General features: G+C 32.8%; 2 protein-coding genes across 4 annotated transcripts; both read right to left on the bottom strand.

Moving 5' to 3' along the window:
- Positions 1-731: 731 nt before the first annotated feature.
- On the bottom strand, positions 732-10810 carry LOC118038851 (vacuolar fusion protein MON1 homolog). 3 transcript variants are annotated; one of them, XM_035045313.2, is made up of 14 exons: positions 10052-10807; positions 6837-6916; positions 6635-6706; positions 6477-6516; positions 5947-6048; positions 5695-5816; positions 4305-4437; positions 4064-4155; positions 3644-3725; positions 3396-3460; positions 2300-2602; positions 2112-2203; positions 1593-1657; positions 732-1105 (listed from the first exon to the last, which is right to left on the bottom strand). In XM_035045313.2, the coding sequence occupies exons 1-14, from the start codon at positions 10481-10483 to the stop codon at positions 1010-1012; spliced, it is 1776 nt and encodes a 591-aa protein (XP_034901204.1). In that variant the 5' UTR covers positions 10484-10807; the 3' UTR covers positions 732-1009. The 3 variants fall into 3 exon arrangements, 2 of the variants coding, with proteins under 2 accessions (XP_034901204.1, XP_034901206.1); XM_035045315.2 differs by lacking the exon at positions 10052-10807 and adding an exon at positions 7006-9998 and having other exon boundaries at positions 6837-6921; XR_004685844.2 differs by lacking the exon at positions 732-1105 and having other exon boundaries at positions 1626-1657; positions 2268-2602; positions 10052-10810.
- Positions 10811-13427: 2617 nt separating this feature from the next.
- Positions 13428-14323, bottom strand: LOC118038852 (protein S40-4). Its single transcript, XM_035045316.2, has one exon. It carries the CDS (start codon positions 14245-14247, stop codon positions 13696-13698), a length of 552 nt encoding a protein of 183 aa, XP_034901207.1. The 5' UTR covers positions 14248-14323; the 3' UTR covers positions 13428-13695.
- Between the last annotated feature and the right edge of the window lie 3946 nt (positions 14324-18269).

Here is an 18269-nt window from a genome sequence, read left to right as displayed (position 1 = left end):
ACAAATTAGTAATCATTTAGTGAGGGTAATCCTATTTTATTAAATTACCTTAGTATTTTGATATCAATTACGAAGTAACTAAATACCAAAGAGATCTTGAATGGACAATTTATAAGAATATACTAATTACTGAATAAGGATTAATGACATTCAAAGCTATGATATTATTATTTTTTCAAATCACTTTACTGTAATTAAATTAAGCAGCAATTAACTATAAACAAAATGAAGTTAACTATAAACAAAATCTGACACAACATGCGATATATAACATAACATCTATCATCTATCTAGTTTAAAGTTTAAACTATACTGAAAGGGTGCATTGCTCTAATTATTGATAAATAAAACTAAGGAAAATGTCGGAAATTTTTATTGCTCCAATTTATCATAAATTAGCAGTATTTATGAAAAAAATAAACTGTCCACGCCAATAGCACGCGGGAAGATTGACGAGCCATAAGGTTCCCAATCATAGCAGTTTTATGCAGCAATCATGTTCTGCAAACCTAGCCATCATCAGAGAGCCGGGCAAAGCAAATATAACGTATGACGCAAACGGTGGAGTCACTCGTCTGTGACAAGCAGGTCAAGGAAAACAACAATAGACATTCCAAATTACTTTGTGCTGCGGTACCACCACGTGGCAGATTCATAATCATGTCCAAACGTTCACAATTAATCTCCTTGGTAGAACAAGAACAATGAAAACAATGCTTGGAAGCCTACGCTGTAAGACGAAGAGAGGAAGTTATGGCTTCCCAACTTGCACCCAGTTTGATAATAAATCAAAATTAATATTGCACGAGTTGCCGTGAACAAAATCTGATAAATATTGCAATGACTACTCTACGATTGGATGCAAGCAAACCTATAAAAAGGTTTTTAAAAAAAAAAAAAAAAAATTGTTGGTAAACTATTGGCACGCTTAAATTAGCGTGAGATTGAAAAAACTAGATGTGGATTTTATTGAATAAACAAACCCTGGTATACATGCTTTGTTGCGATATCACCATGAAAAGGGGCTTGCTCCCAGCAAAAAAACCTCATTTTCAACATCTTTCACCCATTGACAGACCCTGTTGCAAGTCTTTATTGCTAAACCCTGCAAATTCAATACAGTAAAAGAAGTTCAGCATCACATCTAAACTATTTGCCAAAAAGATACCAAGAAGGATCATGCAATCCATTTGTAGAGTTATTTTAAGAAGCGCAGCCAGCAGAAAGATTTAGTCTCATCAAATGAGAAGGCAACATAATTGAGATAGAGTATATTGAATATTTTAGATGGAACAAGAATATATATTAGTGAAAAAAAAGAGAGAATACGCAATTTATTTGGAGTTGGAGAATAGGTCACCCTCCACACTACGAGGACATCAAAAGAAGCGGCCTTTAGCCTTTCACAATTAATGATCCCAGAAGGTTATCTGATATGCCCAAGAAAAATCTTGTTTGATAGCAGCTTATAAAGCTAGCCTTAGCTATGTGGCTGCATGGCCGGCCCTAAGGTTTCTTGCCTCGATGAACATGATCGTTTATTCACTTCATTTTTAGAACGCAAAAGCCAAGAATTTCAGCAAATGTCAAACCTTGTCTGCAAGTGGATCGAATGCCGCATAAAGTTCAAAATCTGGGGTGACCCAACAGAGAAGAACTGCCACACAAAGTAGACACAATTTCAACATGAAAGTATTTTAAACAAGTAAAAATTGAAAAAAACATCAAGGAGCATGATTATGGTGTAGAATTCCAGATAGTGAAAAATGAGGTTTGCTTAACAAAATAACAAACAGAACAACAATAAAACTTAAATTTGCAAGATACGTGGCATTATTTTTCCAATTCTAAGTTATGTGCGCTATAATAAATGTCTTGGGCCATAAATCTACAGCCACTGCCAACTTGAAAGAATATCTATGCAAAATGCATATACAAAAGCAAGTCTAACAAGATGAGGAAACATATTCTTCATCTGAGCTTAGTACAGAGAAATGCTTACTAATGGATCTTCCATGGCTTCATAAACTATGGAGCATTTAAATACACAAATTGAAATTTTGTACTTTGTGATTATTTGATATGATTGAAATTTTAAAAAAATAATTTACCATAGTTTTCATCTCTTCTAAACTGAGTTTTGTGGGGCTCATTTCCATTATTGTGCATCGAAGCATACAGTTTCTGGTAAGCTCTGTTCAATCTGCAAAACAGGATTTTAGTTTTAAACTAATTCGGGTAACTCGGAATTTTCGAATAGTGCTCACCTCTAAAAGGCCCCAAGGTTCCACAGCTTTACCTTTTCTGCTGTCCTGGACTATTAATTGGTGCTGAAAACTCAGAAGATATGTATTGATCCAGATAGATGCTGCGATATATGAAATGCCAAAGTCCAGCAGGACCACCAATCCCAACAGATGGTTCCCTGAATCTCCCAGGAGAATCGGTTGGCTGTTGATGCTGCTCTAAACAAGGAGAAACAGATCCAGAACGAGGAAATGGATCACCAGGCAAATCCTCAACATGTATCCCACCATCCAGCATGGATCTCTGAACTTCGCTAAGAACATTCGACTTTAGAAGAACCATTTCAATACGAATCCTATAAAATTTGTAAAATTTTAGAGTCCCAAATAGAATGGAAGAGAAATAAAAAGAACCATTCACTCATTTCATTAAAAAGCATATGGGGAAGAAAAATCGATTGCATACTGAAACTCAGATAGAAAATGCAAGGTAATTTCGAATTCTCAACCTCTTCCATGCCCCATAAAATAATTTCCTAACATTGTTGGAAATATGAAGTTATGAATAAGAAGCGAAATTTTATTGATCTCAACATAATTTCTATGATAAGAAAATTAAAACAAGTGATCACAATAGTAATGACTTGACACTAGGGGGATTATTTGTTTCCTTATTTTAAGGCTCTACTTGCAATGAGCAAGAGCAATGTGCTTTTCAGCTAGTATTAACTAAAAAATATTAGCCAAAATTATTTTTATTTATTTTAGTACAAGTAAATCCAAACGTGTAATTTATGATGAAAATGTATATTATAAAGGTTCAGCCATTAGGAGACAATAAGAAGCTGCTCGAGTTATCACTTAAGTTGATGCTTTGGGAGTTTATTGAAAGATGCATCAGTTGACTTTTCATGTCCAAAAGAAAGTTACAGTTTAGGCTATTATTCTATATCACATAGATTTTGATCATGTGAAACAAAAAAGTTAGCAAACACGCATCTCCATATATTTCCTCTTTGGGAGACGAACAATCTATCATTTTTTACTGTTCTCAACAATTCTCATGACTCAGATACCAGAATAAGGTCCCCTCCACATCTCTCAATACAAAAATAGACAAGTCATTGAGTAAATAGGCAATCATCTTACCTGCAATCCTTAAGATGATAAAAGGCACCTGAACTAGTGGTAAGCAGCATCAAGTATGTGTCAACCTGCCACAAAATTAAGTTCATGTCAATTCCCATCAATTGCTATACAATTAGGACTATAAAAACACTATTAATGTGGATCAAACAATTGCAGTCATCGATTGTCTTCTACAATCAATGTCCAGAAAAACAAGAGTATGATGAATTTGCTCATACAGAAATGCAGCTAAACCATGTTTCACTCACTTCAAGATAATGTACATAAGCATACAAAAAGGCCATTGGATTATATCTTGGCAGGCAAATTGGCGAGAAAGATTCAGATGTCCTGCATAAAGTCAAATGAATATGTCAGGCCACAGTTTCAAAAGAGAATTCAGAAATTCCATCTTTAGGTTAAGACAACAATAACAAGCATTAATGGAGAAGATAGATATGCCTTTTCTTTTGCGGCAACTCTTGCATTTTCTAAGTTCTACTAAAAAAAATTTAAACAGTATTAAGCTCAATCATCCATCAGGAAATAGAGCACATTTGTAATGGCAATGAAAATGAGAATGGCCTAGCAAAGTTGGAACTTGCAAGACCATGTATTAACTAAAGGATTTCTCAACAATGAGAGGACTATGAAACAACAAAAGTCTACTGAAAGTCAATTTTACTTGCCTAAATGATTCATAAGACATTATAAAGTTGGAAAGTAACAGCAAGTCATCAGGATGAAGAGAAGCTTTTTGAGCACCAACAAGACTTACAACCTGAAATTAAGCCCCAAGTCATAAACAGCTGTAGCATCTAAAGGAATTTCAAACTGGAAAATAAATGCAGTTTTTAAGAGATTGATGTTTCTAAAAGCCAAAAAAAAGGGGGGAAACACGAACAATGGGGGAAAAGAGAAGGTATTAACTTTGTGTTTGCACATTAATACTGCAAAGAGGACACCAGAATCAGCAACATCTTGCAATACAGCACCTGCAGCTTGCCTAGTTGCATGAGCAAGGGGAAGACAAGTGTATGCATGAAGAAAAGTTGCTGGATTCCTGACAAGAGAAACAACAAAAACCCCATCAGCACCCTCCAATTTAAAATAGAGGTATAAAGACGTGTGCTTCGTATCTCATTCAACAACAGGAGGAAATGAAAACATCAGTTAAATAATTCATCAATAGAAAAAATAAGAAAATATCAGACAATTGCAATCTTGTAAAGGGGAAGAAAAGGTGCACAAGAATTTCAACTCAATGATGGTCAATAACAAGAGAAATCAGAGAACCTCAAGAAATATGACCATAAGCATGCATATACCAAGGAAAACTAATGGTAAACAGAACCTCTATCATAGTTCAACTAAGAATGCTGCTTTGCTAGAAACCAGGGATGGCAACCGAACCCGATGGAAATCCACCTTTAAATGGGTGTTTTCTTTTAGGATAGGTGTTGTTTCATATCAGACATGGATACCCAAAATTCATACTTGTTAGGTAATGGATAGGGTATGAATATTGCTAAAAACTAACTTGAAACCCAATCCAAATCTGACCTGAAATATATTGCCATACATATGTAAAAGATATTTGCAGCTTTACCATACAACACACACCCCAAATATATACACACACTTTTTATTTTCATATTAGATAATAAATAGTGCTGAGGTAATGGGTATTTGAAATCCGATGAGTTAGGTATGGATATCCGATTCCTTACATTTTGGGTAATGGGTGGGGTATTGATATTGGTCTTGGTTCCGGATGTGGATATAGATATATTAAAAACCCAACCCATAGGCACCTATTGTCATCCCTAGCACTTACCAATCCATGCAGTTGGCCACTGAATCTCGTTGTTAGCTACTTAATGGTAATAATTAATAGATGTTAGAATTTGTCGATATAGTATAAAGAACAAAACAAGTAAAAATCTTACCTTTTGAGTATAGGTTATTTAAACTTAGCAAACTTAGTTCTTATTAACAAAGTTTTTTGGGTAGGTATAATATATACTAGTTTTATAAGGTTGATATTTTGTCTTTATCACATTTCTTGTATTACAAAGTACAAGAGAATGATTTGCATTTTTGTCATGTTGTTCATTAAAATGTACAACAATGTGTTTTTTCTTTAGGTTATGGGAATTAAAGTAGAGAAGTCTTAATTAATAAATTTGCATCTACGGGATAGGCCCTCGCAAAATCAACAAGCCAGGGAAAAAAAGTACTCCAGCCATCTGAAGCAGAGATATTTTTTTATTTTCCAACACCAGCAAAAGGAGCCACGCGGAAAGAGTAGAGAACGAACCAGCTTAATGAATGGATGAGAGATGAGAAGACAACATCTGTTCCTCCAAGCAATGGCGTCATATCAAACTTTGGATTTTTCTCAAAACATCTATTTACTGACTTTGTTAAAATGAGTATCATCTGCATCCATTTAGAGGAAAACATGAGAAAATATGAAGATCAGGAGAGTTTTTGATCTATTTAAGAAAATGTCAGAAAATAATAAAAAAGGTAATACTTAGAAAAGTGAAGTAGTGGAATTAATTGCTACCTGACCATAAATAAGTTCTAATTGCCCCTTCAACGATTCATATGGCTCTTCCGTGCAGCTGATGCAAACCAGGTAAATTGGTCCTTTCACGAGAAAAACCACCTGAACCCAAAAAGAAACATTTAGAGTTTGCAAGTCGGTTGATTCAGTAGATCTCTCTCATGCTCCTAATTAGAAATCCTATTACTCCAAAAGGAAGATAAAAGTAATAAAATAGGTTTGTTTGCATTAGATCCTCTTCATTTTTTCACTTCCACAAAACACCAGCATGATTGTAGAAACTGCTATGAAAACCTTGGAGTAACATCTTAACTAGGAGCTATTTGAAATCATCTCCTAAAATTAAGGGGCTATTCTTTTATTTTTCTTAATAATTGAAAAAATAAATTGAATGAGCTTACCCAAATTAAAATAACAGGAGAACAAAAATTGTGCTACTTTATAATCGAGGTCGCAAAGAACAAAGGATTGATTAGAACATGAAGAATAAGAATAATTTTTTAAGGCCATATGATAAAATATAAACAAACCTGGTGTTTTCCTGCCCTAACCAATTTGATACGATCCCCCCTGAAAGGCAAATAATGAATAAATCTATTAAAGTCCTCAATAGAATGAACTTCAGATTAATAGCAGTTCAAAGGATGTTCATGGCAAAAAATGAGAGTTCACAAGTTCATCCATGTACCCATTCTCCAAGAATGAAATTATGGCCTGCAGTGTAGCTGAAAATCCTGCTAGCTTGTGTTCATCTCCATATCTAGAAGTAAATAAGAGAATTTGATCAGGAAAGCAAACATTGAAACAAAAGGTGATAGATTACACTATTGTTGTTTGCATCACTATGAATAAGAATTGTGTACGTCCTGATGTGAACATTTGGAACAAACCTGGAATATATTGGTTTTCCAGAATGACTCAACATAAAAAAATGCTTCTTCCTTTTCCTCCATGATATGGAAGCATCATCCTGCACTTCATTTATTAATCAAACAGGATGTAATATTGCACAAGTCCTCATTTATCATGTACAATGGTAGGTAAAAACAGTAAGCATACATGGTTGAAAATTCCGAAATATGCTTAACCATTGAACGATTCCAATGTCGATGACTGGTGTCTGATAAACAAGATTCAAATAATGCACAATACATGCATGTGTCCCTAAGGCTCCCATTATCTACTTTCTATCTTCTACTTCTCTTATGATAAGTACTTTTGTTTCTTTCCTCTACAAATCATTTGTCTTTGTACCATGATACTACAAATAATCTCTCCTTGATTTAATAAATAATTGGCATATTGGCACAATGCACAAGACTGGCTTTTCAGAAGACTCATATAAGGCTAAAATAATATTGAAACTTCAATTTGAAGATGAAAACATAGGCAAATTGATGTAGGAAGAATAGACAATAGGTAGCATAATAATTCTAGATATTAGAATTAGTTCCTCCATGATAAGGGTGCATAAGAAACATCTACCGGTAGAGGAAAACAGCAGAAAACTGAAATTACAGCAGGATAATGGCTAAACAAGGATAGAATTGAAGTTTAAACAAGATAATTAGGGTTTAGGGTTCATAAGAAACCTCTATAATAAATAAAGAACATCTATAAAATGACCTTTAGCAGCCTATTTATATTAGTAAAACCCTAATAATGTCACATGCTAATCACAAGACAACTAAAACTCTTGCTAATTTAAAGACTCATGAATCAAATAAACAAAAAAAGACAAAACTAATAAGGAAATTATTAAAAAAAACTCCTCCATCATTCTCCTCGGGTTGGAGGAACTCATACTTGAGTTGAACTTGCTCTTGCCTCAATCTTGTGGATGTCCAGCCAAGGTTCCACAACCCCTTTTCTTTCTTCACTTCGAGCGAATAACAATTAGAATTAGTTCCTCTATAATCAAGGTTGCATAAGAAGCATCTAGTGGTAACTCAAAGTTCTTCCATTGATTTCTGGAGTAACGAATTGCAAGGCTTAAACTTGCATCAGCAACATTTGTTGCATCCATATATTCCTTGAACAATTCTACCTTTATGATGATATCAAACTTGTAATAAAAAAGATCAACTAAGCATAAATCACGAGTTTCTTTTGTTGAGCAACTCGTGTTCTCTTTGCACTTAGCATCTAGCTTTTGAATGAGGGTGTCATTGTTGAAATAATCTCTATTACTACCTTTATTGTCATCAGAATTATCATTATTAGGATATATGATTTGATTTGGTTACTAAATTCATTCCTTGTATTCTCTTTTAAATAGAAACTTTATACAAACTATTTTGATTCAAGTCAATATACTGATTTCTAGATAATACTCTATATCTTCAAAACCTTGTTGGATTAGGAGTACTAGCATGTTTATATAATGGTTATGCAATCAATTTCCTAATCACAGTTGATGAATAAAAGTACAGCACTTTGCTTTTGATTGTGACTCAGTCTTCCCTTAGGTGTGACTCCTAAGAACCCTAGGTGTGAAGCTTGCATTTTTCTATCCTCTAAGTGTGCCTAGAAACCCTATTATGGTATATTTGTGACGAATAAAATTTTTCCTCAAATTTCCAGAGCGAAACAAAAATTAAAAAATAAGTCAATGGATCAATAATTCCAGTATGAAGAAAAAAAATTAACCTCGTTAAGGAAGGAAAAATATTTTCTTGGTACTACAAACCTATAATACACATCACTTAACCACTTGCACCACCACCCCACCCCAACATCGCAGGCCACACCATCAACCATAACCACTAGTCATCGTCGTTGTCATTGTCATTGCCATTGCCACTGCCACTATCACCATCTCCATGTACACCGCCAGCATCACCACTACCACAACAACCACTATCGTACAACCACCACCAATACTATTACTACGACAACCACCACAACAAATGCTACCATAATAACTATCATCACTATTTCTATCATGAGCATCATAGCTTTTCCCATCTTACTACCATTAATGAAAATAATATTTTCCTTAATACATCCAAACAATAGAAAATAACTCATTTTTCAGGAAAAAATGTTCTTAATATAGGAAAATATTTTCCACAAAAAAAAAAAAATGAACCCTTTGCATGACTAATAGTTTCTAAAATTTTCAGCAACTTAAGTCCTATGTTCCAATCATCAAACAACCTCAATTGAATTCCTAAAAATACACATGATTAGGTCCATTCAATCCTATAGTTATTAACCATCAAAAGATCACTATTCACAGTCTCTAAAACAGCCCTAAATTTCAGATCCAGAATAGCCCCCTAGGCTGTCCTGCATCACAATGGTGAGTGAAATTCAGTGACCCATGGTTCCTGTTCTATTTCGTCTTCTATTAGAACATATTCCCGCTATTTTAAAACACAAGAGAGCCCTCAAATTTAGGTTACATGGTTTCAAATGGATGTGTTTTAAACAACATTGCTGAACAAACTCAGTCAAGTTTGGCAAACAACTTAAGCAAAAACTACTTTGCACATTTTCTTTTTTTCCTGAATAAAATCTTCTGTTATCTTAAGCAAAGTAAGCAAAAACATATATTTTGAAGGAGATTTTTTTTTACAATATTGACTTGTAAAAAGAAAGGCCGCAAAACTGATTTTTGGTCTACATGTCATCACCAAAATTTAAAAGTATCTATGATGCTTTTTCCCATAACTAGAAATGTAAAAACTAACAAAAAAAGCAAAGAAAAGTTCACCCAGCAGCCAGCACCATTGCCTGAGAAATCTACCTAAAAGTAAAAAATATCCATCCCTAACGGAGACTAAATTTTTTGCATCCACACAGGCCATGCAAAGAGGTCAAGAAACAAAGACCTGTAGTCTTAATTATGAGACTCTGTTAACCACAATGTCAGTGCATACTTATGCATAGAAAACAAAACTTACACATGATATCAAAAACTGGTAATTCCCATAACTAATTTTTCTTTTTTCAACAGATTCACAAATCAAGTTTTAGAAATTCTAGAAGTTGAAGGCGTGGAACTGAAGCAAAGTTCAATCTGTTAAAAATCAGCTATCATGAATTCAAATTCACATTATCATCAGATATTAATGCAAAGAATAAAAAACCAAAACAGTACCTCATTGACATGTCGTTTACCAGGCAACCAGGCAGCTTGTGAATCAAAAACCCCGTCGATACCACCATCATTTGCAACCTCGTGTATCTCATCATCATCACTAGCGCCACTGCTCCCTCTCTCGCCAGCGTATCCACTGCTGCTAGGGCTGGAAGGCCCGTCCACTTCCACCTCAGAGCTCGTCCGCCTCCACGCAACACTGGTGACGTCGCCACCGTCAATTCTGTCATCTTGAACATGGCTCGTTTCTTGGTGATTATTGCTGTTTTCACTCAGCGATTCGTGCTCTCCTTCTTCCTGTGCTATAGCGTCGTCCTTCTGGATGATGGTGCTATCGGATCCTTGTTCGAGTTTTAGGGATTTGAATTGGTTATCAAAAGGAATAGGGCCGGGATCGCCAGCGTAAGAGGAGCTGGAATCGGATGAGGACATATTTAGAATTTCAGTAATTGCGAGTTGGCTTTAGTTAAACTTGGGATGTGACAAGAAAATATATTTGCTTGCCCAAAGAGGAAGAGGAGACTGGAGAGGGATTTTTATTTTTTTTCTTTTTGGGTGTGTGGATTGTTTGGTAGCTGAGCTCCTCTAACAGTCTCTCTGTTTTTTTTTTGGTTTGATTCAATGTCTCTGCAATTCAGTGTCGTTGGTGCGCGAGAGAGGGACACGAGGTTCAGACCGGTAGATGGATTACTTGGATCCAACATTATTTGTCTCGGGTCTTCTCCACCCTGAACGGGTATGATCATTCTCTGATAAAAACCAAAAAAGGGCATTATTGTAATCTTAAAAACTATGAAACCACAGAAAAGCTCTGATAGTAATATCACGGGTTAACGTGGAATGCAAATAATGCTCTGTTTTTTTCAACTCTAAATTTTTATTTATTTATTTTACCCTTGTAGTACTAATTTGATAGCCAATTTAAGTGAGTTTGGTGAAATATGGCAGGAGATCAAAATAAAAAATATAGAGAAAATAATGGATGTTTCGAAAAGTGGCATGAAAAGTTTACTTTGATCATCCAACTTTTTAAATAATAAATTTTTAGTCCCTTCACATTTTTGAAATTTCCATTAATTTTACCTAAAACTTCATTTTTTTTTTTTTAATTTCTGATTTGAGAAATAAGAGAGTGAGTCACTAAATTCAAATGATATAAAAAAAGCCTTGATTAACATTGATTTAGGCCTTGAAACAAGTCAGATTTGGCATTTAAAAGTTTTGTTAGACGAGGTGAGTTCCATTAGAGTGTTCTTTGGCATTTCTATTACTTGAAATTGTAGATTTGAGCTCGAGAAAGTTTTTGGATTCAAATTTATTTTTGGTTTTTAAACTGATTTAAGGTTATTTTGAGATCATAAATGGATTTATCAAGGTTTTTATAATGTATTTAGGTGTTTTGAATAAAAAATAGATTAAAAATCAAAATTTCAGGCATGAAATAACCATGCCATAATCTATTAGTTTTTTTGTTGTTGTTGGAGTGAATGACTATAGTCTTTTTTAGAGGAGTTCAACGGAGTTGATGTTTTTCTAATAACTATGCTAGAAAAAGTAGATAGCCATTTATTTAGTTTTTTTTATGCATTTGATTTTTTGAATGATTGAAGGGTATTTTGGGGTTGAAATGGGTTTATTAAAGTTCTCATGAGATTTTTGAGATGTTTTCAGATTAAAACAAGTCAAAAAATGTTTTTTTTTTTTAGGTTAAGAAAATCATACCATGATTTTTTATGGTCGAAAATTTAGAGCCGAGTTTTGGAAAAAACAATCCCTAATTTTCAACATGTTTTTGTCTAAAATCATCCTAAAATATTTTAGAAACCTCAATAAACTCTTTTCAAACCAAAAAACAAAGCCTATAATGAGTTTACAAATCAAAATCTAACCAGATAAAAAAAAACTTCAGGTCCAGTCTACTTTTTATAACATGCTCAAAAGAGAACATTACTTACATTGAGCTTTTTTCTCTAAGACGAATTCATTAATACAAAAATTAATTTTTTTAATAGTTGAAATGTAACCAATAACTTTCTCTTTTATTTTTTATTTTCTAATGTCTCTCTCCTTCCTCTTAAATTTCATGAACTAAAATGCAAAATAAATAAAGTTTAGGATTGAAACTTGAAACCTTAAAAAATAGGGACCAAAAATGAAATGGTAGAAATATTAGGGACTAGATTGTAATTTTTTGCATTCCATGAAAAAAATTATGTTTTTGCTTTTGTGTTAAATTTGATTCTTATTGTTTGAGTTTTTTAGTGACTGAAAAGTTAGAGTTCAAGTTTTTGGGAACCTAAAAACTCAATTTTTAAGCTCTTAAAATATTTAAAAAAGTCTATAATCAATTTAAAAAACCAACCAAATAAAAAATCTTTATAAGTCGCCATTTGTATTTTATAGCATTCTAAAAGAGAAACATTACCTCCATTAAACACTTCTCTCCAAAACGAATTCATTAACATCAAAATTGATCTTTTTGGTGGTTGAATGTGGTCGATCAACTTTTTTCTCTCCCCTCTCCTATTTTCTAGCTACTCTTTTTTTCCTTTCAAATTCTGAGGACTAATATACGTAAAAATAAATAAATTATAAGATTGAAATGTGAAAGCTATAAAAAAAAGGATCAAAAATAAAAAAGTAAAAACCTTAATGACCAGCTGTTGTTTTCCATGTCCTATAAATAGTAAAAAAATGAATACAGAGAGCTATTTTATTTGTATTAAAATTGATTTACGTTATTTTAATTTTTTTAATCAATAAAAGTTAAATTTTTTAGTAAAATTAAATATTAATTTAATACTAAGATATCTTTTAATATTAAAAATACAATGTATTATATACAAATCAAAATAAATTATAAAAATTAATTTAAAACGATGAAATTGAAAAGTCTTGTTAACATTCTAAGCGAATAATTATCTGAGAACTAAAAAACCAAATTTTAAAAAATTCTAGAACTAAGAAAGAACCTTGTTAAAAAATAATTAAATAATTGAAATGGGTTTATTTTTTATGTTTCTAAAGTGTTTTTTAAAAAAAATAAAAAAATTTTATTTTAAATTAATATTTTTAGATTATTTTGATAAACTACAATAAAAAATAAATAAATATTATTTTAATATATTTCAAAATAAAACATTTAAAAAACAACCAAAACTAAATTTTCAATATAAATATTCAAAGAAAGGGCCAATATAATATTCAAAGAGAGGGGGCAGTTCTTGGTTTCCTCTGGTTTTCTCACCAACCCCAAATATTCCCAAAACGCCCCCATCTCCTGCAATTTCAACTTACGAAATACTGAAAATAAACATCCCGCCGGCCAAAGACAATATATCAAAATGCTCAAATAAAAATTAAACACAAAAAAATGGCCTTAAAAAAAAAACATCTCAATTCTTCATTCCAGTTTCGTGTACAATCTCGAAGAAGTTAGCACATGACAGGAAAAAAAAACTACCACACCGAAGACGACCAAAAAAAATACACTACAATTGACTATTCAAAAATGGAGCAATTCCATCTATCACATACGTATTCTAACGTAAGAAATTCCCCTCTCTCCCTCTCTCTGTAAAAACGAAAAATCGCCGTTGTTATTTTCTCAAAAAGACCTCAAATTTGTTTTTTCCCCTCTCTTCTCAGTCTTGGAAGCCAGTTTTTTCCCAAATTGCATTTCTGACCCTACTAAGATCCCTCCCTTTCAAAGTCCTCCCTATCCCTTCATGAACCGAGAAGGATGCGATCCTTGACCTAGCCATCTGCCTCACCAATAACTCGTGAGGTGGGACCCTCACTCCGCCATCAAAACAATCATCACCGTCCACATCATCATCATCATCAACATCACCACGATCATCAACAACGTCAGATCCCCTTCGGTACTCGTTCTTCAATATCCTCGACCAGTCCGGTATATTCACCGGCAGCGACGACGGTTTTCCGCCTGTTTTTTCCCTGGAATCTGTCGGTCTACAGGCAGCAGCGGCGGGAGTTGACTTCTTGACGAGTCGCGGACTGAGGACTGGCTTGCGGAAGTACTCGGGGGAGATAGAAAGAGTAGTGGTGTGGTGGTAGATGTCGGACTCGTCGAGTTCGAAGGGTGAGTCGTGAGATAGTTGCGCATGGTGGTTGAGGTCAGTTGAAAGGAATCGATACTTTTGTCTGGCAAAATAGCTGTTGCTGGTGGCCATTTCGAAACAATGGAGGAGTTGGGGTTAGAGGATATTGATCTGCTTTTATAAAGCTTGGGTTGAATAATGGACAAGGAGAAGAGAGAGAGATCTTATATAATAAGATATTTTTTATTTTTTAATATTAATATAAATAATAATTGAAATTTTAGTAAAAACTAGTTCCAGACGATATCTCTTTTATTTTCCATGCTTCTCTATATCTTTTTTTTTTCCTTCTAAAATTACAGGATATCCCTACTAGTTTTATATTATTTTCAATAATAAAAAAAATTCTAAAGGGCATAGCGTGATGACAAGGGGTTTAAGATTTGCACAGCAGGTCTCGAGTTCGAGTTAGGACGTGTACTTTTTATAAAAACCTGGAACAGCCGGGATTTTACTCATTCATGTATGCTCACAAAATTTGCTTTCGGAGGTGAAGGTTTCCTCGAATAAAAAAAAAATTCTTAAAAAATATAAATATAGTTTTTTTTGCACTCCAATAAAAAAATTATTTTAATAAATTATATTTATTTTAGTATATTTAATATTAATACTTTTAGTTTTTTTAAAAAAAAAACATTGAAAAAAGTTTAATTGATGAAAAAAATCTTTAAATAATATATTTTAATGTTTTTGATACTCTTGATAGATATATGAAAATACATTTTATTTTATAAAAAAATTATTTGAACTCTTTATTTCAATAAGATTTTTTTTTAATTCTTCTTTTACTCTTTTGTTAATGATGCTCTTAAGAAAACTACCATGTTAAATTATAGGAGAGGTTATTATTTAAAATACTTTTTATTATTTAATAAATAGTAATTAGTTATTTCACAACAACCTCTTTAAAGAATACCAAAATCTTCAATAATTAGACGAATTTAATTGAACATTTCTAATTTTAATTACATAGTTATAAAAATTAACTGGAATGAGTCCTTTATTTTTTTTTTTTTTAATAAACCTCTTTCGATTATATTAAAGTTTTGATAAAAATGGGATGCAAACTATGAGCCCCTTTCATTTGTTCTTCCAAGAGTGGTCTTTAGTATATAATTATAATTATAGTGCATTTATTATGGTTATTTGGAAACATTGTAGTTATAATACCAAATAATAAGATAAAATTTATTATATAATAAGTACAAGTACTCATTGATTCATAATTATTTAAAAAATATTTTTTTTTTCTTGACTTCAATAATTCTTTTCTTCTACACAGAACAAGTATTTTTTTTTCTTGTAGTTGTGGTAATTATCAGAAAAATGGAGTACTAAGTTAAATTATATATATAAAAATAAGATGATTTTTTTATGGTATATTAAATCAATCTATTTAGCAGTTTGTAATCACTTTTATTACGAAGTAAATAGTATTCCTTAGGTAATAAATAGTATTCCTTAGGTAATAAAATTAATGTAAACATGTTAAGCTTTAAATAAACATGATAATATTTTCTTTTTTTACATTCAAAAAATTATATTTTACATATCAAATCAAAAACTAATAATAAATTTTAATTAAAAGATAAAAATATTCAATGTATATTCATAAATCAAGTCTATTTTTTTCTCTCTTTAGTTCAAAACGTAGAGACAAATAGACTATAAAAACAACTATTCTTCAATTCAAAATATAGATAGAAAGCTTGGGATTAAGAGGTTTGTTTCCTCTGTGGTCTCATGTTTAAATTCTAGGTTGCTCATATGATGATTACTGGAGGCTTACATGGTCGTTAATTTCAGGGCCCATGGGATTAGTCGAGATACTCGCAAGCTGACCTTAATAAAAAAAATATATAGACAGAAAGCAACTTTTTTCACTCGTCGAAGGAAACATGTAGAAAGAAAGAAAATATCGAACTTTCATGGCGGGGGAGAGGAAGAAGTGATGGCGGGGGCCCGGGGGGCTGTGCTGTTGTCCTTATCATGGGCAATCACCAAGCCCCACGACAATCCACTACAACTACCACCTGTCGTCACCGCCATGGACTTCACTCAGGCCACAAACTTTTATTCTCGTATAATTACGATTTTGTGTGTTGAAAAAGAACGGTCGACATGCTCAAAAGGGGCTTCAAGAAGACGACATAGACATGGAAGCTTCTGGCATCAAAGTGGATCCTAAGTCCAAAACTTATTCTTGATTAACCAGAACTTTTCCTCATCCCATCGACACTCCTTACGAAGGTGGCACTTTTCAAACTGATGCCACTCTTTTAGGTAACATAATCTGATGACTTAAAACAAACACTCACAGATAAGAAATTTCAGTTTTTGTTTATGTCTTAGCGATGCTTGACAACTGAATTTTAATGGGCTGTATTTTTTTTTTTTTAAATTGAGCTGCACATGAGTGTTTGCTTATTGGATGAAAAAGAAAGATGGGAAAGACAAAGAAACATACTTGAAGACTGAAATTGATATTTTCATTTGAAAATTTATAGCTGGTTTCAAAATTGAATAAAGATAAATTAAAAAGTCTTGTTAAATTAAAAATAATTAGACTTAATTAAAAGCAAATAATTTTTTTTTTTCTTATGCGAATCAACGAGCATTACTAAAATATTTATTAGAGATGTTAATTGGGCTTATGAAAAGCTTTTTGAAAGATAGCTATGATGCTTAAAAAATGTTATCACATGGCTATGATACTAAGAGCGATTTTAAATGAGCATTAACAACATATGATTTTATAAACTCTTCTAGAGAAGTGAGGATAGTGGAACACTACTTCTCCTTGAAAATAAATGAGTAGGCAATGGTATAGAAATACCACAAATTATGATGTATTATCCAACCAAGAGGCTACATTATGACTAAGAAAGTTTGTCACTTTTGAAAAAATTGTTAATTGAGGAGAGATTCTTTTATTGCTTAAAGGTTCAGGCCGTGCAACAAATAAAATCAAGCACAATTGATTACATTGGCAAAACCCGAACGAGTTGATACGATGAAAAGGCTATAAAACATATAGGCAAAACTTGAGTGGGCTGAATATTTAAAATAAGCAACCAAGAGGCCAGATCGGTAGCAAAAAATCTTTCCACCAATCAAAAGATGATTTGCAAGAAATGAAGCCTGTATTTCAAAATCAACTAAAGATGCATGTATAACATTTAAAGGCATTGTTCAAATTTTTACAGGAATTGCACAAGAAAGAATCCTCAGTGAAGTCTAGCAAGACTTCAGCAAACAGGAACCCAACAAGGTTCTAAGCTTGGCAAGGCTCAATTTGATTTTCAAAACCTAACAAGGTTTCAACAAAGAAGGAATCCAACAAAGTTCTAAATCCCTACAAGGCTCAAGATAATCCTAAATCCAGTAAGGTATAGCAAGAAAGAGTTTTCAACAAAAAGGACCCAATAAGGTTTTGATAAAGAAAGAGTCCAGCAAGACTCTAGTAAAAAGGATCCATCAAGGTTTTGAGTCTAACAAGGCTCCCAATAATTAAAAAACCAGGAAGATTTTGACAAAGAAAAAGTCTAGCAATACTATAGCAAAAAGGATACAATAAGGTTCTGAGTCTAACGAAGCTCTCAACGATTAAAAACCCAATAAGGTTTTGACAAAGAAAGAGTCCAGCAAGACTCCAACAAATTAGAACCCAACAAGGTTCTAAGTCTAGCAAGACTCCCAACGATTAAAAACCTAGCAAGGTTTTGATAAATAAAAAGTCCAGCAAAACTCCATCAAATTAAGACTCAACAAGGTTCTGAACCCAACAATGCTCAATTTAATGAAAAACCCAGCAAGGTTTTGACACAGAAAATATCTAGCAAGACTCCATAAAAAAGGACCCAATAAGATTCTGAGCCTAGCAAGGCTCCTAATGATTAAAGACCCAACAAGGTTTTAGCAAAAGAAGAGTCCAGTTAGACTCCAACAAAAAGAACCTAGCAAGTTTCTAAGCCTAGAAAGGTTCCTAACAAAGAAAAAAAATCTGGCATAGATAATTCAAAGAAAAATCAGAAGAAGGTCCACTTCAGAAAAATAATTTTCAATTTCAACTCTGTTATCAAGAAGTCTTAATT

This window comes from Populus alba, chromosome 4 (genome assembly GCF_005239225.2).
Source record: "Populus alba chromosome 4, ASM523922v2, whole genome shotgun sequence".
Taxonomy (NCBI): domain Eukaryota; kingdom Viridiplantae; phylum Streptophyta; class Magnoliopsida; order Malpighiales; family Salicaceae; genus Populus; species Populus alba.
This window is presented reverse-complemented; position numbering and strand designations above follow the sequence as displayed.